Source organism: Protopterus annectens, chromosome 12.part0 (genome assembly GCF_019279795.1).
Source record: "Protopterus annectens isolate FY-2018-M chromosome 12.part0, PAN1.0, whole genome shotgun sequence".
NCBI classification, from domain to species: domain Eukaryota; kingdom Metazoa; phylum Chordata; order Ceratodontiformes; family Protopteridae; genus Protopterus; species Protopterus annectens.
Window position 1 is genome coordinate 227,281,112 of NC_056746.1, and position 26,021 is coordinate 227,307,132.

The 26,021-nt window shown below is 37.8% G+C and overlaps 2 protein-coding genes across 2 annotated transcripts in view; one reads left to right on the forward strand and one right to left on the reverse strand.

Annotated features, from left to right (window-relative positions):
- IFT140 (intraflagellar transport 140) overlaps positions 1 to 26,021 on the forward strand; it is a 3,212,973-nt gene that overhangs the window by 2,170,890 nt on the left and 1,016,062 nt on the right. The gene's annotated exons all lie outside the window — the stretch shown is intronic.
- TMEM204 (transmembrane protein 204) overlaps positions 1 to 26,021 on the reverse strand; it is a 262,683-nt gene that overhangs the window by 184,743 nt on the left and 51,919 nt on the right. The window contains exon 2 of the mRNA XM_044089293.1: positions 22,416 to 23,677. Coding sequence (XP_043945228.1) covers positions 22,416 to 22,683 — 268 coding nt within the window. The 5' untranslated portion in view covers positions 22,684 to 23,677. The remainder of the gene's footprint in view (positions 1 to 22,415; positions 23,678 to 26,021) is intronic.

Below are 26,021 nucleotides of genomic sequence, written 5' to 3' on the forward strand. Positions count from 1 at the left end.
GAAGGGGGAGGGGGAGAACAAGGGTGTGAGCAGGCAGTTATTTTGTAATGCTGCTAATGAGCCAAAGCAAAAACAGGTTTGTGTTTAAGAAATGATCAGAATTGACCAAGGACTGCTCTGAAACTGTAAGTCATTTCTTAACCATTTCCCAGGTGGAAAAACAGGATAACCTTATATCAGTAGGCTTTTGTGGTCTCAGTTTAAATTAACAAGCACACAGTATTTATCAGTTATGGATACTGTTTGCTAACAGAAGGGAATAAGAGAGAAAATGGAAGATGTGTGTGTGTGTTGGGGGGGGGCTGCTTACAAGCCAAAGCAGAGTGCTCTCCAGGGGATAATGAACATTGGCTCAAACAGGTACACACATACTCAAAGTTAACTTTAGCTGTTTGCAGACAGTTCAGACCCGGACTGCGCTTTTCTTATAGGAATGATAAAGGTGGTACCGCAGTTGAGTACTTAGAGTGGTGTTAGGTTGGAGAGACACTGAGCTCCTCATGGGGCCTGTAGCAGAATGGATTGTAGTTTTTCATGTTTTAAGTTTGCTATTTTTGAACAAGTGCCACCACATCCTAGGAGTGGTTGATGGGAATTTTCTCTTGAGCTAAGGGAACTATATTGGATTATAAAGCTGCAGTCAAACACACCACCAGGTATAAATGAGTACCCCAGTTCTTAAAAAGAGAGCTCTTGAACTATAACATGATGTTCTTCGTGTTTCACTGTTGCAGTCATTACATTTGGGTAATCTGCTGTCAGGTTGCCCTCAGTCAGCCTGAATATCAATCAAAGTCTTGGGTCCTGAGTCAGTTGCTGTCTCCTCTTCCATGACATCAGGGGTATAAAACAGGCAGCCAACGCCATTTTCTTTAGTCTTTCTTGCCGGAGGTGTCCGAAGCAGAAGCAGTTCGCAAGTGCCGGTCGGCCGACTCCTGAAATTTTCGAATTTGAGTTTCAGAACCAAAGTCTTCAGTTAAAGTTAAGTACCCTGTTGGGGAAACTTTTTCTTGCTCCATACCGATGTCAGTAAAAGTTAATAATTGCATTACTTGTGGGAAGAAAATACCTGATAAGGATTTTCATTTGTACTGTATTCCTTGCCTAGGCCCAGATCATAACGTGCCTTGCTGTTGGTTTCTGTGCTAGATTTAACCAGCACACTATTAAGTGTCTGTAAATCTTTGCTTCAAAATATATTGGAAACGGATTTAACTACCCTGAAATGTCGTTGGATAGCAATCTGACTACCGGAGTTCATAAAAAACGCAAAGAAAAGGACAGAGACAGACCGTCGAGGTCCAAATCTGACGACGAAGCTTCTCCTAAGCCGGTCACCGGTACTTAGTGAGGTGCTTTTCGCAGCCCCTGATACCCGCTACTTTCGAGTCACAGGCCTCTACCAAGACTCATGTGGAGTCCAGTACGCCGCGAGATTCTCAAAGTATTGTACTCACGGATGTCTCTCCCTCGGATGGGTCCTGAGCCGTTGAGCAGGCACCGGCTTCTGAGGGTGTCTTCAGGCCTCAGCATTTCTATATAAAACCGACGCCAGCTTCAAAAACAAAGACAAAAGCAACTTCTAAAGCTAAAAAAGTGACGCATGAGCCATGTGCTCAGGCCTCTATGCCCAAAAAGCAGATGATCAAAATGGCTGAAGACTTAATTACCTTGATCAGGGGTTCACAACCCCCCCCCCCCCCCGGATAAGAGGCCTAGGCAAGACACTGATTATGAATCTTCAGATCAGGTTTCTTTTTCTTCTGATTCCTCTTCTGATCAGAAATTTTCTATACCACCCCATGAGGATTCAGATGCAGAGGAATCCATCCCATCTGCATCTTCTCCTAAAGATTATTCCTTTGGAGAAACATTGCATACTTTGAGGGAACATTTTCATTAGGAGAATCAAGATTTCTCAGAATCAAAAAAGAGGCTTAGGGATTCCCTTCTTCTTCCTCAGCATAGGCCTTTGGCCATACCTCCTGTATTAGACATTGTTGATGATGTGTTTTCGGAATCAAGCATACTCCAGATTCCCTACCTCCGGCTCCTAGCAAGCCAGACAGATATTACAGGGTTCCTGACTCTCACAATTTTTTATTCAAAAACCCTGCTGCTGACCCTGAAACTATCTCACAGAGTCCCAAATGTGTAAAGGCCTCAAGAGCTAAGGATCCTACCCCCTCTGATAGAGATTCCAGGGCGCTGGATAGATGGGGAAAGAAGGTTTATATGTCTGCAACCTTGGGAATTAGGGCCTTAAACTGCCAGTTTCATATGCTTAAATATCAACAGCATGTTATGGGGTTATTGAAACAGAAAATTATGTTGATTTCTGAATGTGTGGAAAATAAAGAATTACAGGAATTATTGCATTCGGCAGAACAGGTTGGAAAGCATACTTTGCAATGTGGTTTTGATTCCTTGGAGGCCTCCTGCAGGGCCACAGTTACTGGATCTGTGATTAGAAGGCATGCCTGGCTCAAGGAGCAAAATTTGCCTGATCATGTTAAAGCTAAATTGTTGGATGCACCTTTACAGCATGATACTCTATTTGGTAATAAGGCAGAAGAGGTTTTAAAGTAAATGGAAGACAAAGCTAAGTCTATACAAAAAGACTTCTTACAAGTGCAGCCACCAAGATTCAGTAGACACTGGCCTACAAAAAATTGGTCCTTTCCTGTGTCCAACAGAGCTTCATCGGGCAAAGCCAGGCGCTCAAAAGGCTCTAGATACCAATCACAGGGTTCTTACAGGTCAAAGCAATGGGGTGTCTCTACCTCCAAATCTGGAGGAAATAAAACACAACCCTACAGTAAACAATCTCAATGACTTCCCTCTGCCATCACCAATCACTTATCTTTTGGCAGCCCCCTTAGGGGGAAAACTAGCACTTCATGCTCAAAATTGACAGTTAATAACCCACGACAAATGGGTATTAAACATAGTATAGTAGAAATAAGGGTAGACCAAACACCACGAATATTTGTAGAAGCTTTAATTCTTTTAAAAACCAGGAAAAGTAGCGCTACAGCGTGCCACCAAAATGCACGCTTCATCAGACAAGTATAAAATAGTACTGAATCATTCATTTTTATACCTTGAGTAACAGCTCTTCATGAGCCAATTAAATAATCAATTCATTGAAATAAATCAATTAATTCATTTACTTCTTAGATTCACCTCTATTTAAAGCTATACCTGTATATTTGTCTAAGATAGCAGGACTGTGTTAGAACAATAAAACAATGCATATACAAAAACTCACTGAGGTAGATTTTAAGGTCGTAATTTAAAACACATATTTTTTAAAAAGAACCATATCATTTCAAGCAGCCCGTTAGTTTGAACATTAAAATAACCCATTGTATTATATATTAAAACACAATATTCACTATGTATACTCATAAAGAAGAACACAATATTCATTTTTGCAGTATGATTCTTCGATCGCCTTCATTTAAGAAGTAATGGCTATATTGGCGACTGTGTTGTCTTAACTTCCAGCTTCATATAACGTGGTCTATTAGATATAGTAATAATCGCTGTTGTAAATATGGGGGAATCATGTCATAATACATTCACCATGAACTACTCAAGACGCTTTAAAAATATATATATATATAAAACGTCTGTACATAATGCCTTATACTAAAAGCAAGCTATTACTTTTATAAAGACATTACATGTCTAAATACTAAAAAATTTTATGCATAGTTTATATGTATTTTCTAAATACTAATGATATAACTAAAAATATGTGTATGGAACTAAGACAAAATAATATTAGTGAATTAATACCTATTTGAATATCAATGTGCTAGATAACGCACAATAAAATTATAAATGTGTAAATATTTAAAAAGCAAATATGATATTTATTTATAGTGTGTGTCAAAGAATATATCTTAATAAAAAATTTTTTAAAACCAAATGAAATTGCAAAACATGGATATACTATGTATATAGATGCCAGAAGTACCAATTATTTTATGGCTAGTCAGATGATGAGAGACATATTTAAAAAACTCTATATGAAAACCATATAAAGAGTTATATAAAAAAGACTATGTAAAAAACAGGCCCATTGAATAGGACAAAGTAACATTATTTCAGAAAACTTCATATATCATATTATACTAAGAAGTCATATCATGTGAAAATAGACTATTCATGCTATAACAAAGTAATATATAGTAATAGGAAATCATTTGATGAAAAACATCTCTGAACATATTTTTTATATATTTTAAAGGGACAAGAATCATGATGGAATAGACCTTGCAAATAGAATGATGGAATACAAAGGAATTCATTCCTTCCCATATATAATGCCCAGTGTAAAAATAATAATAGTCAATTCAATATTGCTTAGAAGGCTTATACTAAAGGGGAACGGTGTTAACATCCTAGTAATTCATCTCTTTTAATCAGGAGTTCAATTTGGGACACTATTGGGGTGTACCTATTAATGATATTTCCTATTTTTTAAGTGTGATCTAATACTGACATAATTATTGAGACCAGGGTACTTGTGTGCTCTAATTCTAAATATCCACTCAAGTTCTAGATGTTCCAAGTCATTGAAATTGTCACCTTTTCTTATATTAGGCACTCTTTTCTGTAAAACTTTAAAAACAAAAGTATGATCTGGATGTTCAGAAATATGTTTAAAAAGGGCATTCTTACTATCTTTCTTCTTTATTGCATACAGATGTTCTTGTATCCTGTCCCTTAGCCTCCTAGTTGTCATGCCCACATAAAATGCAGGGCATGACCCACAAGTAGCTAGATAAATAATATTAGTGTCTTCACAATTTGCTGAGCATTTAATAACAACTTCCTGTGTTAGCTCAGGATGTAAAAAGATCGTATCTTTCGATATCCATTTACAAGAGGTACATCCACCACATGGAATAGTGCCCCTAGTGTCCCTTTTTATGATTGTATCATTGAGCCTTTCATGACATAAAATTCTTTTTAAATTTGGCATATTTTTATATGTAAATGTAGCTCTATTTCCTATCAGACTTTTTATTTCATCATCAGTAGTTAGTATTGACCAGTTTTTATTGATGATATCAGTAATATAACTATTATCACTAGTATAGCTGATAATACATCTTATATGTCTGTATTCTTGAATTTCTTCATGTCTATTACTAGCAAAATGCTGATACATGGCCCTCGGTTTATGACAGTCATTATTAACGAATTTTTCTTTTATATACAATATGTCATCCTGATTATACCCTCTATCTAAAAGAAGGGATTCAAGTTTGTCAAAATGAATAATGCGTTCATTGCTATCTTGACATATTCTGTTAATTCTAGTGAACTGCCCTTTAATTATATTCGAAAAAATAAATCTGGGATGCATACTGTCGTATGCTAATAGTGTGTTCTTCCAACACTCTTTTCTATAGAGAGAGGTAACTAGCCTCCCTGTATTTTCCTTCTTGATGTTGAGATCAAGGAAGTTTATATTTGAGTACGAGTATTCAATGGAAAATCTAAGAAAGTCTGTGGATTTTTCCAGATCTTTAATAAAAGCCACAAGCTCCTCAGGTGTTCCATCCCAAATGAGCAGTATATCATCCACAAACCTAAAATACGCCACTACTTTGTGATATGCTGTGTGTGTAAATAAGCATGTAGTCTCCCATTTATATACAACCAAATTAGCATATGAGTTGGCGCAGGGGGTGCCCATGGCCACCCCCCACTGTTGTAAATAATAAGAGTTGTTAAACATCATGGCGTTTTTAGTGAGTACTAACTCTAATAAGGCATTAAGTAAAATTTGTTCACTGTTATTGTAAATCTTCGAGACATTTAATATGTGTCTTATTGCCTCTAGGCCAAATGTATTAGGTATCGCCGTGAAAAGACTCTTAACATCTAATGTGACCAATAGATGTTTCTCTAGAATCTCTTCCTGTATGTTGTTGAGATGTTCAATCAACTGATATGAGTCTTTTAAAATGGTATCAATTTTGTTGACTATAGGTTTTAATTTTCTTTCAATGAATATAGACATATTTTCTGTTACCCACTGGTGTCCTACCACTATTGGACGTAGGGGTGGTGGTGTAGTGCCCTTGTGCATTTTTGGTAACCCCTTGATGTAGGGTATCAGTGGGTGTTCAATCAACAAAAACAAATAAAAATCATGACTAATTTGCCTAGTTACCATCATATCATACAATTCATGATGTACTTCATATATTAGCTTGTCAACTATTTTCCTGTCTATCTCTTTATATGTAAGGTCATCATTCAAAAGTGTGACCATATACTCAATATAGTCTCTTCTATTGAGAATGACAATACCCCCTCCCTTATCTGCCGGCCTAATGGTCAATGTTCTGTCATTAGATATGGTATTCAAAGCTAATCTTTCTTCTTTGGAAACATTGTGAAACAACTTCTTGGCATCTATAGCAGAATTATTATTGTAATGTTTATATAAATCATTTTCACAGATTTTTAAAAAGCATTCTATGTGCGGATGTGCAGCTGGTGAGAAAATACTTTTCTTTTTATAACATTCAAAAGTGCTTGTTCCCTCAGTCAAACTATTACTATTATTATTTGTTTTTTTAAAAAACAATGCCAAAGCTATATTGCGAGTAAAGCAGCGCAATTCAGTTAACAAAGTAGAGACATTACTGGCCTGGGCAGGAATAAAGCTCAAGCCTCTATTTAAAAGCTGGTAGTCCGTTTCAGTCAGATTTCTATCCGACAAATTGAAAACTAAATCATTTAGTCTCTTCTTCGACCCCTTTTGTTCGTCGGTTCTCCCGATGTATTTCTCTTCCGTCTTCCGTGACTCGTTGACCTCCCTCTGGATTCTCTGCGTTGACGCACAGGTAAGGGTAAAAAAGCGTCAAGATTTGATTGCTGTAGCTTCGGTTTAACACCTAACCCATGTGGATTAGATAAAGCTTGCTGATTGGGTGGTGGTGTGCTAACATCTATCACAGTTCTTAATGTATTGGATGCGCTGGCTATATTTGCATCACCAGATAACACTGGATCTATTAACGAAATGGGTTCTTCATTTTCATGTACCAACGCTCTGGAATCTCTTTCAGCCACTTCGGCTCGTTGCTGTCCTTCCCTCTGGTTATAACGTGGCCATACAAACACCTGACCGTTGGAAAAATCTGAAATGTCTCTCTGTAGTTTGCGTAGTTTCAATAATTGTAGGCGTTCACCATAGGCACTGACTTGATTGATTAAATTTTCAATTTTGTTCATAAATATTTCACCTTTGAATCTCTTATTTAAATCTTTATATAGAGATTCAGTTTTTAATATTAACTCATTTTCAATGGGTTGGAAATAGTCAATGATTAGTTGAATGTACTTGTAGCCAAGTTCTATATTTAGCTTTTGCCAGTTCTTTAGTAACAAAGGGTGGTTGTTGCCGTACGAGGGCATACACAGTACCCTCATTCCCCTAGGTACTACTTTATGGTGAAGACATGCCTCTAGGTGACGGCGTTGCCACACCAATCTGAATAATTTATATAGATCATTTTCAAGTTCTTTGTATAATGGAAGAAAGTCATTAAGCAAATTCACAGTACCTGTTTCAGTTGTATTTACTTGTGTGAACATATCCATATCTAATAGCGGATTAGATTTCTGTTCCATCAATTGAGTCCATTTTAGATTGAAGGTATTTCTTTCTGGATAGTAGTCGAGTTCAACAGTAGGATTTTCCATCGTGTAGAAACCGGTGAAAGCCAAGCAAACAAACAAAAGTATCCAAGCAGAAAAGGCACACCTGTTCCTTAAGGTTGGTCTATCACAAGCAGCCAGCGATAGTAGAAATAAGGGTAGACCAAACACCACGAATATTTGTAGAAGCTTTAATTCTTTTAAAAACCAGGAAAAGTAAGCGCTTTCGCGTGCCACCAAAATGCACGCTTCATCAGACAAGTATAAAATAGTACTGAATCATTCATTTTTATACCTTGAGTAACAGCTCTTCATGAGCCAATTAAATAATCAATTCATTGAAATAAATCAATTAATTCATTTACTTCTTAGATTCACCTCTATTTAAAGCTATACCTGTATATTTGTCTAAGATAGCAGGACTGTGTTAGAACAATAAAACAATATATATACAAAAGCTAAACTGAGGTAGATTTTAAGATTGTAATTTAAAACACATATTTTTAAAAAGAACCATATCATTTCAAACAGCCCGTTAGTTTGAACATTAAAGCAACTCATTGTATTATATATTAAAACACAATATTCACTATGTATACTCATAAAGAAGAACACAATATTCATTCTTGCAGTATGATTCTTCGATCGCCTTCATTTAAGAAGTAATAGCTATATTGGCGACTATGTTGTTTTTAACTTCCAGCTTCATATAACGTGGTCTATTAGATATAGTAATAATCGCTGTTGTAAATATGGGGGAATCATGTCATAATCAAGCATACTCCAGATTCCCTACCTCCGGCTCCTAGCAAGCCAGACAGATATTACAGGGTTCCTGACTCTCACAATTTTTTATTCAAAAACCCTGCTGCTGACCCTGAAACTATCTCACAGAGTCCCAAATGTGTAAAGGCCTCAAGAGCTAAGGATCCTACCCCTCTGATAGAGATTCCAGGGCTGGATAGAAGGGGAAAGAAGGTTTATATGTCTGCAACCTTGGGAATTAGGGCCTTAAACTGCCAGTTTCATATGCTTAAATATCAACAGCATGTTATGGGATTATTGAAACAGAAAATTATGTTGATTTCTGAATGTGTGGAAAATAAAGAATTACAGGAATTATTGCATTCGGCAGAACAGGTTGGAAAGCATACTTTGCAATGTGGTTTTGATTCCTTGAGGCCTCCTGCAGGCCACAGTTACTGGATCTGTGATTAGAAGGCATGCCTGGCTCAAGGAGCAAAATTTGCCTGATCATGTTAAAGCTAAATTGTTGGATGCACCTTTACAGCATGATACTCTATTTGGTAATAAGGCAGAAGAGGTTTTAAAGTAAATGGAAGACAAAGCTAAGTCTATACAAAAAGACTTCTTACAAGTGCAGCCACCAAGATTCAGTAGACACTGGCCTACAAAAAATTGGTCCTTTCCTGTGTCCAACAGAGCTTCATCGGGCAAAGCCAGGCGCTCAAAAGGCTCTAGATACCAATCACAGGGTTCTTACAGGTCAAAGCAATGGGGTGTCTCTACCTCCAAATCTGGAGGAAATAAAACACAACCCTACAGTAAACAATCTCAATGACTTCCCTCTGCCATCACCAATCACTTATCTTTTGGCAGCCCCCTTAGGGGGAAAACTAGCACTTCATGCTCAAAATTGACAGTTAATAACCCACGACAAATGGGTATTAAACATAGTATCCCAGGGATACAGATTTCATTTCCATACCTTGCCAATTCCAAACGGTTGGCCAGATCTGCCACAAAATCAATGGGCAGAGGCACTAGAAACACGTTACATCCCTCATGGATATGGGGGCTATTCAGCCAGTACCAGAGCAGGAAAAAGACTGTTCTTGGTACCCAGAAAAGGCCATGCCTGGCACCCAATACTGAATTTATTGATTTTGAACACATTCTTGGACATACCAAAATTCAAAATGCTAACTTTGCAGCAGCTTCTGCCCATGCTGGGCAAGAACGCTTGGCTAGTGACTCTAGACTTAAAAGAGGCATACTTGCATATCCCAATAAGGGAATCGTGCAGAAGATACCTCTGCTTCAAGGCTAGTTTTATGCATTACCAATTCTCTGCACTGCCCTTTGGTTTATCTACTGCGCCCAGGGTCTTTACAAAGTGCCTGGCACCAGTAATTGCATTTTGCAGACAAAGAAGCATACAAATCTGTCCTTACTTGGACGACTGTCTCATTCAAGCAGAAAACAAGGACATTCTTCTTCAACATCTGGCATTTGTGAAAAGGCTTCTAACATGCCTAGGGTACACAATAAACAAAAAGAAATCACAGCTGGTACCCTCTCAAAAGATTACATTCCTGGGTGCAAGCTTGAATACAACTGCCCAGATGGCTTACCTTACACCAGACAAACAAAGGAAACTGACTATTTACTTCAAACAGATGGCAACAAAAACCCAGTTATCTACAAGACAATTTCTGCAGGCTTTGGAATTCATGGCATCCTGCATTCTACTGATTCCATATGCAAGACTGCATATGAGGAAACTACAGTGATACCTAAAATGTTTATGGAGTCAACATTGTCACAGTCTGGAAACAATGATTCCTCTCATTCCCTGCCTACAACAGGAGTTTCTTTGGTGGGAAGAAACATGTCACCAGAACATGGGACGGTCTTTCACTCTACCCCCTGCCAACCAAACCCTAATTACAGATGCATCAGACTACGCTTGGGGGGCCCACCTGGCGGGGAGATGCATTCAGGGCATATGGAGCCCAAAACAAATGCATCTACATATCAACCAGAAAGAGATGTTAGCTGTTCAGAATGCCCCGACAGCCTTCAAGGACTTACTTCATCCAGGACAGCTACTGATAAAGACGGACAACACTACGGTTATGTGGTACATAAGCAGGGGGGTACACATTCCTACCCGCTTTGCAGACTAGCCATGGCATTGTGGGACACAGCCTTGACTTACCAAGTACATCTTCAAGCTCAATTCCTGCCAGGAAAACTAAATACTCTGGCAGACGACCTAAGCAGAAATCTTATGGACCCTCACGATTGGAAACTGGATCCACAAGTCTTCAGCATGATAACAGAGAAATGGAGGAGCCCAGACATAGATCTATTTGCCTCTCCCCAGAATTATCAACTGGACAAATTCTGCACAAGGACTTATCACAGACAAGCATGGAAAGTGGATGCCCTATCCTTCAGTTGGAAAAACCTATCAGTCTACGCCTTTCCTCCTCTGCCTCTTCCCAAGGTACTACTAAAGGTCAGACAGGAAAAACCAAAAATGATTCTAATTGCCCCAGACTGGCCTCGCCAGCACTGGTACCCAATTCAAAGGAATATGTCTCAAATTATTGATGTCTCAACTCCCTCCTTGGTACTTCCCTCAAATACCTCATCTACTGTCTGAGCAGAACAATCAAATTCTGCACAATCAGCTCCAAACTCTGAACCTGGCAGCATGGCTGATGATGTAGTTATTCAAACAACACCTCTCAGTAAAGCTGTGATGGATGTCATTTTGGAAGCCAGAAGGCCCAGTACTAGAAAATCTTATGCTGATAAATGGAAGAGCACAAGGAACTGACACAGCAAATCCAAATATTCCTCAGATTTTACAATACTTGACTGAGATATTTGACAAGGGCCTATCTTTTTCATCAATAAAAATCTATGCCTCTGCCATCTCGGCTCATTAGAACACAGAGCCGCCCATCTTTTCTCATCCTCTGCTAAAACAGTATCTTAGAGAGGCCAAAAATTTAAGGCCTCCCAGATGATCACCAATTCCTGCATGGGACCTCAATTTTGTGTTGGAAAAGCTCACGCTACCTCCATTTGAACCAGCTGCTACTGCAGATATAAAGTTTGTATCTTGGAAAACAGCTTTCCTTCTGGCAATCACTTCAGCAAGAAGGGTTTCAGAACTTCAGGCCCTCATGTGGCTGTGGAGCCTTTTATTATATTTTACCCAGACAGGGTGTCCCTCAGGACCAATCCTTCCTTTATGCCTAAGGTGGTATCCAGTGTGGCTCTTAACCAAACTGTTCACCTGCCAACTTTTTATCCAAATCCGCAGAACAAGGGGGAGCGGATTCTGCATTCCTTAGATGTACACAGACAACTAAGATTCTACTTAAACAGGACCAAATCTCTAAGAAGGTCTGAGCAGCTATCTGATGGCATATGCTGCAGGATCAGAGGGAAAGGCTATTTCAAAGCAGACTATTTCAAAGTGGATAAGCCACTGCATTCATTTCTGCTATTTGCATCATGGTAAACTGATGCCCAAGGGCATTAGGTCACATTCCACCAGGGCTGCATCTACCTCAGCAGCTTTTCTCAGAGGGGTGCCAACCGAAGGCATTCTAGAAGCTGCTGCTTGGAGTTCTGTTCATACTTTTACAAAGCATTATCATTTGCCTCTCTTCTCTAAGTCCAGGGCAGGCTTTGCCACTGCAGTTCTGCAGGGCCTTATAGCCTCTCCTAATGCTATTTAGTTCCAGCCTCCCATCCATAGCTTTGGGATTCTACACAAATGTAATGACTGCAACAGTGAAACACGAAGAACATAGTACAGTTGTGTACACTTACCATAAATGTAGATGTTCGAGTGTATTCACTGTTGCAGTCTGAGTTACCCACCCGCCATCCTCCCTTATTCTACAGCTCCTCTTTCCTTCTCTATATTCTACAGCCTTTGTGGTGGATTTGCTTTTTGATGAAGGTAAAGTTTATGTTGTGACAATTGCATGTATATATATATATATATATATATATATATATATATATATATATTTGCTCCCCATTTGGGGGGCACCTGACATCTGGGGCAAGAAAAACTCAAGAAAATGGCGTCGGCTGCCTGTTTTATACCCCTGACAACCTGACGTCGTGGAAGAGCAGCCAGCAACTGACGCAGGACCCAAGACTTTGATATTCAGGCGGACTGAGGGCAATCTGCCAGCAGATTACCCAAATGTAATGACTGCAACAGTGAATACACTCGAACATCTACATTTATGGTAAGTGTACGCAACTGTACTTTTCACATTTTTGTATTATACTTTACTTGTAACATTTTATATATATTTTTATATACTTCCATATGAGTTAGGGCTACTGAATAGTTGAGTTAGGGTTACTGAATAAAGTATTATTATTTAAGTTGCATGGCATGTTACATGTAGTCATACTGTTAGATGTTCTTGTATGTTTCTATGTCTTTAAAAGAGAGATAAAATGTTGGTAGTTAATTATTGTTCGTTACACTATAAATTGCTTGATCAGTGAATGATTTTTAGTTCTGAAGAAGTCTCTGTTGTATAACTGAGACGAAAGCGCTTAACTGTTTTTTGGAAATAAAACAACTTTTGGTTTTACAAGTGACTGGTACAGTTCTTTGAGAGGTATAGAGCTTATAGTGTGATCCACTCAGGGGCCTTTATGTTTTTTCATTTTAATGAAAAACAAAGTGCCCACCCTACTTGTTCTTCAAACCCTAGGATCTATAGTGGTGACCATCACCCTGGTTCCCTTGGCGAGATTTCACATGAGGATACTTCAATAGCTTCTAGCCTCCCAATGGTCCATCCTATCTCATCCGATGACTCACCCGATCATAGTAACAGGGCATTGAAAAAAGGATCTGTCCTGGTGGATGCAGTCAGAAGAAATCCTAATGGGCCATCCTTTTGTTGTTTCCCCACAACTCAAGGCCATAGTGACCAGGGACGCCTCCCAGAGGGGTGGGGGGGGGGGTTATCTGGGAAAAACTGTCCAACGCACTTGGTCTCCACAAGAGGCCAACTTGCACATGGAGATGAGAACAGTGCTCATAGCATTGTAAGCCTTTCAGTCTGTTCTTCCTATGGGAACAGTTGCGATCCAGTTAGACAAAATGTCAGTGTTTTTTATTACATCAACAAACAGTGTGGAACCAAATCCTACCCCCTTTGCCGGGAAGCTCTCAGAATGTGGCAGTGGGCGATATCTTCCAACTGCTTTCTTGTGGCAACGCATATCCCTGGGAGTTCCAACATTATAGTGGACAAGCTGAGCGCACACATTCTGTGCCTCACAAGTGGTCTCTTAATCCCAAGGTGGCAAAGGAAATCTTTCGCCGATGGGGCCAGCCTTGCTATGATCTCTTTCCCTCCCCAATCAACAACAAGTGCAGCAGCTACTTTGCTGTAATCCCTCCTCAGGGGGAGTCCCCTAGAAATGCTCTCCTTCTTGATTGGCCTTCTGGTCTTCTTTATCCCTTTCCCCCATTTCCTCTCATACCCTCTTCCTAAAGAAAGCCCAAAGGTTGCATAGCAAAGTGATTCTCATTGCCCCTTTCGGGCCCAGGAAAATATGGTTCCCCTTTCTTTGATCTTACTTGATTTACCATCTGTGGAATCTGGACCCAGTCCCAGACCTGCTGTCTCACCCGCAGGGATTGGTGCATCCCGATCTATGCTCTCTCAAGCTCACAGCTTGGTTCCTCCAATTCTGTTTGTAATCAGGCAGAATAATATAACTTTCCCATACAAAAAAATTCATCTGGCTTCCTATAGACCTTCCATCAGGTGACTCTATTCCAGTAAATGGAAGAGATTTTCAATTTGGCCTTCTTAAAACAACTTAGACCCCTTCTCGGCACCTGTTGAAAAAGTTTTGGAATTTTTAGTTGTCCTATTTGATCAAGGAGCTTCTGCTTCCACCATTAGACTTCAGTTAGCAGCCATTTCTAATTTTCACAATGGATACAACGATCATTCTTTAATATCCCATCACCTATGCAAGGTCTTTCTAAAAGGTGCCATATTTTAAAACCTCCATTCAGAGTTTATTTACCTCCATGAGGTCTAACCTTGGTTTTGCAATCTTTAATACTACCTCCCTTTGAACCAGTGGCCACTTGCCATCTCAAATTCCTTTCCTGGAAAACTCTTTTTCTAGTAGCCATCACTTCCACCAGAAAAGTTTCTGAAATCCAGGCGTCATGTGCAAAACCCCTGTATATCATTTTTCATAAAGTCATGCTGTCATTGAGAACTAACCCTTCCTTTCTTCCTAAGCTGGTCTCTGAATCCAGTATTAGTCAAACTATTGAGTTACCAGTTTTCTTCCCCAAATTTTCTAACAAAGGTGAATATTGTTACACTTAATGGACATACATAGGCAACTACGTTTTTACCTGAACAGGACTAAAGAGTCCAGGAAATCAGATCAATTGTTCATTTCCATTTCTGGTCCTACGGTGGGACAAGCTGCATCAAAAGTGACCTTATCTAAATGTCTGAGAGACTATGTTACCTTTATTTATGCACATAACGGCCAAAAGTTACCTGCACATGTTAATGTGCATTCAACCAGATCAGTTGCCACATCAGCAGTTTTTCATTCAAAAGCTTCTATAGACTAAATGTTTGCATGTGCAAGTTGGGCTATGCCTCATACCTTTATCGCTCATTACAAATTTGATATGGTCTCCAGGGGAAGAGCATCCTTTGGCTCTATGGTTCTCAGGACTATCCTTCCATAAGGCCACCCAGGGTCTGAAATAGCTGGGGACTCTGTCCCATTTGTCAAGAATGAATGAAGATTGACAACATCAGATAAAGAAGTTATGTACTTATCATAATGTTCCATCTGTGTTGTATATCTTCGTTCATTGTTGACATCCCCCCTCCTTCTCCCTCCTGTAGATTTCTTGGGGGATCAGACCCTTGTCCTAGTTTGTTATAGGGTTTTTACTTTGGACATTGCTTCTGCTTACAATTACTGTGTATACTCTTTCTATTAACTGCAAACTCAATTGGAGGTAATGGAGAGAGGGGCATTGTAGGTAGAGTCTAAGCTCAAGAGTGTTTTGGCTGTTGCGAGCTGTGTAGCAGCTGAGCCGGTTCCAAGGATCGTAACAGCGTCCCAACACAGATGGAAAGTTATGATGAGTATCTAACTTCTTTTTATTGTGTGAAATAAGTTGGCAGATTTTAAAAATTCCTTGCAGAGTACTGTCAGAAATATTGGGTGGGCAAATTGGTGCAACTAAGGAAATTTTTTTTTTTGATCTGGGATACAGGATCTGAATTGCCTAGACATATTAAGGCCTTGTTAAGTTAAATTGTGGTGTCTGCCAAAAAAGCAATTACTAAAAAAATGGAAATGAAAGTCTAAACTAACTGTATTTGAAGTAATGAATACTGTAACAGTGAAAAAAGAACTAGAAGTGGGATTTTTAGAAAAGGGTAGGAGCAAATTACATAGAAAAATAATAGAAATTGTGGAACTAATACATGTCGAATAATGTTTTGGAGGCAATTTGAGGTTTAGGGGAAGGCAGAAATTGAATGAGTTATGTAATGTCCAACTGACAATGACTGTTTAGAAAATTATATGTGATATATAATGTTTGCAGCTAAAAATATGTCTACAGTTTGTTTTCATTTATAGTGCAGTGGTTAGCATTGTCGCCTCAGAGCAAGAGGGTCTCTAGTTCAATTCTTGGCTGGGGTGCCTTCTGTGGGGAGTATGCATGTCCTCCCTGTGTTTGCATGGTTTTCCTCCAGGTGCTCCGGTTTCCTCCCTCATTCCAAAGACATGCATCTAGAATGTTTCTCCCTGGGTCTTAACTGAAAATGGGCTCTGTCCCAGTTGGACTTTCCCAGTAAACAAATGTTAAATAAAAAAAAAATAAATATAAATGTATGACTGGCTATGTCATAAGTGATAATGCAATAAAATGTTTCTTGTTTTTAAAAAAAAAAAAAAAAAAAAAGTTTACAGAGGGAAAAGATGGGGCAATGGACAGAATCTCCTCAGACAACACTAATAGCTCGAGTCATAATAGCATCACATTTGCCATGTCCTTTTCAAAGGACTGCAGTAGTATGGTTCTGCTTGGAATGCCTAGTTCAGGACTGACATAAAGGGGCTGCTGCTGACAATGATATGTAGGGATCTGCTGTGCTGGGAGTGTGTATGGGGGCCAGATCTGCCACACACTTAAAATATTTTTGGGGGGGGTTTGTTTACCACTTCAGTTATAAGTGTTTTGGTGAATGGGTTTCATTAACCAATCTTATTGTTTTGTAATTTCTCAATGAAATGGCTTTAGAGGAACTGATTGGGGGAAGGGGAGTGTGGCTGCTAACATATTGGTTACAATCCACTGATGACTTAAAGCTGAGCAGTTATAGGACACCTAATCACAGAGGAACTGATAGTGAACCTGCATTATACAACCTGACTACTGAATTATCACAGACATCAAAATCCCTTTTCATTACATCATTAGATGATAGTCTTACACTTTAAGACTTATTCCATACCAAGTAACCATAGAAATCTTCTGAAAGATTAGATTAAAGAAAAAACACTTAAAAAAAAAAAAAAAAAAAAAAAAACATTTTTGCATAGAGGCAAACTCCCTTCACCCCCATGTGCCCTACTGTTTGCATATACTAACTATGAAATGGAACAAACAGTGAAAGGAAAATGCCGGTACCGTATAATACCAAGTATTCCTTATTCTCCTTGCCTGCAGCATCTTCACTGCAGCTAGAAAAACATTCAGACATTACTATGCAGTGATTGCCAGGTTACCAGTAGTAGTCAGCGAGTAGAGCATTTGGTGAGTGGGCCCTAGTCATTGGGATTGACCTGTTTTTTTTTTTTCCCCAGCTCGAGCAGCTGCTGGAATCAGTCTCATTTATCTCCCTATCTTTCACATCTCTCTTTTCAGCTGTTAAAATACTTTTGTGTAGCGGCTTTTACAGTCATAACTGCTGCTATGCAAACAATGGGACCAGACTCACACTGAAACAGAGCTCTTTGTACCTCCCACATTTTTTGTACTGTTTCAGTATAACATTTTGTGTCTGTGAATGAAGTTCCTTGCATTACAGTGTTCCTGCCACAATCAGATTAGGATTGGGGCTCTTAAAATCACTGAGGTACTTTATCCACTGTTTACCCATGGGCATCCTGCCATTGATAGCCGCATGCTAGTTACATTCACAACCTATAGAGCTCTGGAAAGTATAAATGGAACTATAAGTTGATATTGAAATGAATTTCATCTTATGCTAATGATAACATTAGAAGGTATTACTTACAAATTAAAATAATTGTTATTACTATACATCACCACAGCTAATGGTTTTGTTACTTTCATTTCAACCTGCTGACTGAAACAGGTTAAGACCAGTAATTGAGTGTAGTGGACATTTTTGTGGTTGCTTGTCTATAGATTTAAAAAAAGATGGAGACAATCTTATGATTCTTCATGACATGTACTCTGCACTCTCAACATTTAAGCTATAAAGAGAGTAACACAACTAAACCTTTATTCTTGTTATTACAGAGTGCTGAGAGGGGAGATCCGTTTTACATTTTCTAAGTGACAAGTCTTGAAGAAATTGCATCCTTGTTGAAAATTAGTATGAACAACCATAACATGGTTATAAGAAATCATGCCCAAATGCTAACCTTAGGCATCCTAATAGAGTTCTCTTGTAAATCATTTCAGACATATGTAACTTCTGCTTTAATTATTTTCCTTTTTGCTGTGGATTTTTGATTCACTTACAAGATTTAAAACACTTCTAGACAGCATGGCAGGAGAGCTTAGCTACAAGTCTAAAAAAATGAGGATATAGGGTCCTTGAAGGAATCTTACTCCATGCCTGTAGTTCATGCATGTTGTAACAGAATCATCTGTTTTGCTGTTTTAAACAGCACTTGTGAGTAATAGGATATAGCACTGTTTTACAGCCACTTCTGTTGTCTGCCTGTGGAGTGGTGAGTTGTCAATACCCCAGTAGAGAACAGCCAAACAATTCAACCCCTTCCCCTGGCCCTGTTAACAGCACTGTTGTGTGTATTACAAGTGTAATAGCAGTGCTTATGAGCTTACTGTCCAGGTCTGAGAGTATAGGTGTCAAAATAAAGAAATGTTACAGAAGATGCCTTTTTTAGATTTTATAAAATCAGTCAGGAAGACAAAGATCTGAAATGATCCCTTTAGAGTCTTGCTTTCTGGTTGTGTTTGGAAAGTGTCATACATTACCCAAATTTGAAATCCAGGCTGATGGCCTCATTTCAAATATATGCGTAGTCTGTGTTTTACTTAAACTGTAGCATTCATGTCTTACCTTTGCTGAGTATGTGAGCTTTGACAAAGGCTTACTGTCACTTAAACTGAAACAAGGAGATAGGGTATATGAGTGACAGGTATACCAAACACTGCACCGATTTCTTCTGTAAGATACTTTATAGAGCTCTAGCAGCAGCTTTTACAAGGATCATCCCTATGTAGTAAATCTGTGTTTTTTTGGAAGCTTGCTTAGACATAATTTTCCCATTGTAGCATTGGCCATACTTAATGCTAAAATGATGGTTAACAAATATAGGTTCCTTGATGTTTATCAAAAAGGTATATAGTCTTTTTTCCTTTTTCTTGGTGAATTGCAAAATTTCTTTCATTGTTTGGATAGTTAATCATATCCATTACACCGGAAAAACGGCTGTACTTCTCTGAGTACTATGTGGTTCCTTTCACAGCTGTGGTTCCTTTCACAGATGTCTACAGCAACAGACTGTTGTTGGATGTGTTGCCTTAGCTGTGGAGAGACTTTGTTTATATATATATATATATATATATATATACTATTTTGTATACTAGATAGGGTGTGCAGTGTTCCTGTACAAGTGTTTTGTTCAGACATTAAGGTAGTATTACTGATAAATAAGCAGAATTAAGATGAAAACACCCATGTGGGCATTAATGATGGTGTTAAATTCGTACATTATGTGTCAGGCATATAATACAATTTACATCAACATATTTGCAGTTCAGTTCTAGAATATGTAAAACAAAAAGGTAAATGTCCACATAAGAAGAAAAGTAAAACATCAACAGTTAAATTGGGTACAAATATATGTATATATGCACCACAAAAACATACATGTGCATGTGTAAAAGCATATAGACAGTAGTCATTTTAGCTACAATCTGAATTCCAAAACTGTTTCAACTTCATGAAATGATGTATTGCCTAAATCAACATTAGTAAAATAAAATAAAAGAGTAAAGCTCATTTTGGAATGAACTGAAGAAGTATGGCGTAGTGGTTAATGTTACATGCACTGTGACAAATTAAACACCTGGTGGGAGGGTGGCATAATGGTTAAGGCCATTACCTTACATGCACAAGGTGCAGGGTTTGATTCTCACATGGGGTAATTGGCTAGGCTTAAAATGGCCCACAAGGGCAATTAGCCTAGTAGTAACTTATGAACAGTCTTGAAGTGAAGTTCATCTTACCCCTAAGCAGCACGCTAAGGCACACACACTGTACCTCGCTTTAACATAATAGTAGAATGGAGTAAAAAAACAGCTGAAACATTCTGGACTACAGAGGCAATCATTTGCATCTCGCTTCAGTTTGCAACCTACTCTAATAGTGGTATGTTCACTCTGTTTTTTTTTTGTAACGTAAGCAAGCATGCCTCTCAACTCTCCCTGATTCTGACTAAAATTTTAGCACTGTCCTCTTATTCCCTCCTGTATGTGGCATCTTTCAAAGAACAGGTGTTGAATTGTCATAAATGATGACAATAGTTAAAGATTTCTTTTACTTCAGAAAATGTATATCAGTTCAGATTTTCTTATTCTGTCAATGTTGCAGTGTTAATAGTACTAATATTTTAAGTGTCCCTGATTCTGTTGGTATATGTCCCTGATTGGTTGAGAGCTATGTTTTCAAGTTTGTGGTGTTGCTAAAATAATCTGTTACTTCTCCCAAGGTAAACAGCATGTTTGTGCATTTCTGCACATGTGTACATGTTTGTCTCATGAAGAGTAAGTTATGTTTATTCCATTTAAAAAAAAAAAAACAGTTTTAATCAACTTCTAGCTTGGAAAAGAAGACAGCTGCTCAGGAAGAAACAACTTCATTTGCCAGCTGGATAGCTCTGAGCTGTGGGGGAAGTGCCAGACGGGATTTCCTCCTTTGTATAGATATGTTGCAGAAGATGCCTTTTTTAGATGTTATAAAATCAGTCAGAAAGACAAAGATCTAAAATGATCCCTTTAGAGTCTTGGTGTTGAAGAAAAGGTGCACAAACATGCTGTTTACCTCGGGGGAGGTAACAGATTATTTTAGCAGCACAAGCTTGAAAACATAGCTCTCAACCAATCAGGGACAAATACCAACAGAATCAGGGACACTTAAAATATTAGTACTATTAACATTGCACTATTAACAAGCTTCCCTGGATCTACATACCGTACTATGGGCTACACTGTGTGGTTCTTTACAGCAGACAGACTGACTTGTAATTCTGTATGCCATATTGGAGACATAACAGTCATTGAAACTACTACCTTTTTTCCGACATATATGTATAAAGAAATAATATAGTATATGTTTTTATATGTATGTATGTATATATATATATATATATATATATATATATATATATATATACACACACACATACATACATACATACACATGCGCGCACAAACACATTTATTTTTTTATTATGCTTAGAGTTGGGCACTTGCCAAGCTTTGGTTTTGATGCTATACTTAGACTAATGCAAGATAGTTACATTATACTCTGCAAGACAAAACAAATATAAATCTGGTAATGTTCACTCCATCATACCTCATGTTCCAAAAACTTTTCAATTGTAACATGAACCCTGGGATTCAATAAAGCCTGCACTAAGTGTACACTGTTCTGAGTGAGCAGACAACACAGGCATAACTCACACCTTCCTCCTCCTAATTTTAGTTTTCCTACTGATATTCTTGAAGCTTTAAATACTGACAGGGATTCATAAAGGTTGCCACAATATGTATACTACATGTACACTTAGTGTAATTTTTCTAAGGACTGGAAAGCACAATAGTGTGGTAGGGATGTTCTTAAATACATATCGTGTACACTTAGTGTAGGCTTTATTAAATCTGGCCAGAAGTCATCTTATCAGACACCCATTGTAATTTCAAGCACTGATTGACTTCAGAGGTGGTTTATTAGAAATAAGGGTATAGAGGTGCAGAGTTTAAAAAAAATACATTTTTCATACTTGGGGTGGTTTGCAGTTTTTTTTTTATTAAAAGCTAGTAGATTGCCTCTTTTGCTACGTGTTATGTGATATTTATTTTTAATTGTATATTTAATAAATACAACTAGTTGAGATCTTTTTTAAGAGTTTGACAAGAAATGTTATTTTAAACAATTTTTACAACAAACATGCTTGAAAATGTCAGGACTATACATTGCAATTTTTATTTTAAGGTGATAATTGTTTTAGCTTCTACAAAGAAAATAGCGTGACATTTGTGTCTCCGTGTCTATTTTGTTCTGCCACTGTTGTCTCCATCCAGTGCCTTAGTATTCTGTGTATAACATTAATTCTCAAGTACTGCAGAGAGTAGTTCCATACATAAATCACTACTATGATGGTAAAACAGAGATGACATCTAAAAGTTATAGAAATAAGAGGTATAAATACTTTTTCATGACATGTTGCTTAATTTAAAAGTAAAGGAAATGTTAATATGGCAGTTACAAATAAACAAGTTTATTTCTATTCACTTGTTAAAGGATTATTCTGATGGTTATTTAAAGAAACAATTGTATTTCTATATAAAAGCACCTTATTGTAGAGGAACTCATTTTTCACATGTACTGCAAAAGTACATTTAAACTTACATTTGCTTGTGTGACGAAATTCCTGCAGCCCAGAATATTCTGATCCCCAGCTTTGAGTTTCACATTCCTTCTCTGTGCCTCGTTGTGTGGCACTAAACCCTCTTGCCTTCTCTGTTACCCAGCACATCTTCCATAGCCCAATAGTGCGCTTTCGCCCATCCTCCAGTGTTTGATAGAGCCAGTTATGGGTAAAGGCTGCTGTGTTGTTCAGAATAAGTGAAATAAAGGCCAGCACTACTGCTGCACCAACAAGTTTTTGAACAGTCATAGCAATACTGATACTTGGTTCACAGAAGTTGGTTACAAGTGTCTGTATATTGACACTCTGACTTAGGCGAATGTTGATTAACTCTTATAACATTGTAAAGATTTGCCAGTATATCCACATGGAGCATTTCAGTAATTGCTAGAGCACATCTCCATTCATTCTTTGTTTGGAATCTTGTAATTGTGGTGTTCTGAAAAATTATATTCCTAATCAGATGCAAAGGCCCACCATCCCCAAAAGAAATTCCAGAATAATAAGTCGGTGATATTGCTTATCCACCTTCCTGCTGTGCTTTGTCCGTCAAGCAGTCATCCATCATGGTAAGGTGAAGTGCATGTAGGTTCATTCCTTTCTGATGATAGTAGTCAAAGGAGAAAAGAAGAATTTACCAAATTTAATAAAGCATCATTTTCTCCTTAAAAATGTAGGTTCAGGAAATAGATGAGCCAAAAATACCTTGGGCAGTCAGTAGTATGCCAGTCAGATGGAAGTGCAGAACACATTGGATTTCATAGCAGCCTAGCTACTGAGTGTTTAACATAGAAATGTAATTGTTCAAGCAAGTTTCAAGAAGCAGTAGGGAGAAGGATGCTAGTTGTGGAATTCACTGAAACCCAGGCAGACTGCAGAAAACCATTCTGTCTTGCAGATGTTATGTAGTCCAAACAGCAAATGAGTGAGGATACTTGAAAGCAGTTATGTTAGAATGAGGACCTATCGCTGTCTCTTTCATTAAAAGGAAATCTCATTGTTTTTGTGCCTGTTTTAGCGAGCCTCATGGGCGTAGGCAGCATCAACAAACATTTAGTATAGCCTCTTCAGAGTTGAGCATTTACAGGATGTGTTTCCTGAAAGGAAATGAACCAGGAGAACAGTCTTTTTTCCTTTTCCATTTCTGTCTTCTGATGATGATGGTAAAGGGCAAGGTCATTTACTGTAGGAAGCTTAAAGGTTTATTGCAGAGCTAACAAGTTGTTAATCTTTTTCATATAGCCTGTCGGGGATAAAAAACATAGTTTTATTTTGCACCTCTGCCTGAACAGCCTATCTGGATTTCTGCTGTATATGTGTGGAAATCAGAATAACAAGACATCAAAAGGGAAGACACAGTGCTTAAGGAAAGGGTTCCTTTACATCACAGTGTAAAATTACTGGTCTTTATCAAGTGTCAGACTTATTTAGCAGGCACCACAGTTGCAGTCTACTTTTTAAATCATGTTAAACATCAGTATGTCATTGCACACTAAGAAATTACTCTTCATGTCTATAAGACTCACTTCCTTATCCTGTATTATAATTCTGAGAGGTGGGCCATTTATTTCCCAGTATGAGCTTTGGGATGTCAGGAATTTTGCCCATACTTCCTTAAAAATGTGAAGTCAAAGTGTGCATCTTGAATGATTAAAAAATATATGTGCCAGTATGCATATCTATATAATGCTTATGGAATTTATTTCCAAGAAGGAATAATTTGAAGAAATTTAGATTTGCCCAAAGGATCATGGTTGTACCAGTTCTACTCAGGCATCAGTTTTTGTCCTGACTTTCTGCTTGCTAAACATGTATGCATATATTCTAGTGTTTGCTAGTTTGATAAATAACAACTATGTACAGCTTACTTGTTTTCATACTACAGTATGATGTCACCACAGAAAAGTCACTTGTATGGATGTACTACTTTACTTTATAGAACAGCTCATCCTTAAGGACCTGCTAGAGATTCCAGCATATGACCTGTAGAAGGTCAAGTCTGGATGTTAATACAGATCACTCTGTGTTTTTAATTTATGCTGGCATATGATATGGGATGCGAAATTGCTTGTACATTTCCTCCACAAAAAAAAAAAAAATACGTTTCTTGTGTGTGTGTCTGTATATATATATATATATATATATATATATATATATATATATATATATATATATATGTATGTGTGTGTGTGTGTGTGTATATATACACACATGCATACATAACAAATAGTAGCAACAAAAAGTGTAACCGCTGCAACCAACAGTGAACACAACAGTAATACAAATTTTATCACAAACAAGAATGATACCATGCACAGATTTAATTTCATGTTGAGGTGTACATTTGCAAGTGGAAAAGTAGAACCACAGAAGAGTAGCAAAAAAAGTGATAAGCAGGATTCGCTTATGAAACTGTAGGGGGTAACACAGGTGTTTAGAGGACAAAGCATGAAATAAGTAATGTTAAAACACTGAGTCCAAAGAGACAGAGAGACTTGGAAAGGTAAATGTTAAGATGACAATGAGCAAAAAGAATAAGATTCTTTGTATATATTTACAGGAAGCAGACATGTAGTGGTAAACAGGGAGTACAGGCATACATAGGATGGCATGAGAGGAAATGAACCTAGTGCAAAGTACTGTTTATTAAGTGATATGTCCTGCATTCTGATATTTGCTTTTGTGTAGCTCTATAAGCTACTGTTTGAATTGGTGGCTGAAACTTAGCATATTTAGTATGCTCTATAAGATAGTGAGAAGAGTTTGCAAGTACAGAGAAACTAGAGCCTGAGCTGTGTAGTTTAGTGTATGAGGTTTGGACAGTAGGGGCTACTGTACTTTGACATCTAAGGTTGTAGGTTTTGGTGTTAGTGATAGGTTTCATTGCAAGTGGAGAAGGGGCATTTAATTTGAAGAGCTAGAAGCCCAGAAGTATGTTGAATATTGTTTGTATTGGGAGCCACTTTATTTTGGATAAAGTAATGAATCCCAACGATGTAGTAAACACCAAACATTTCCACATAATGAAACCAAAAGGTGTAAAAAAGATCATTTAATTAAAAAATCACATCACAGTTAGCACTATTTTATATTATTATTTTATGCTATTATTAGCACTTTTGTCCAAAGGACTTTATTAGACAATCTTACTTGTAGTGAAAATAGGGCCAAGAAGGAAGCGGGACTGGTGCTATCAAGAAAGAGACTAGTTCCATTGAGACAGAGTTCATAGTTGTCTTGGTCAAGAAAGAGTTAAAAGAATGAACACCCGTGGCAGTGTCAGCAGAAGTTCTTCAGCTATCTAAAAAACACTTAGGTTTATTAATAAGTTGAGCACTTTTGTTCTTCACAGTATCAGAACTTCAGCAGAATTGCATTCATTACATTGCACCAAGTTTAAGTAAAACAAATTCCAAGTCATATGTAAAAAATAACCAATCCACCTTTTACTTTAATTAAACATTATAAAATTTCAATTTTAAAATGGAATTAATTGAACAGGCATTGTTTAATCCTGGGTGATACAAAGCATCCAGTTTCAGTTGTCATTTCAATTCACAAGCATGTAGATGTTCAGTGATAATTTT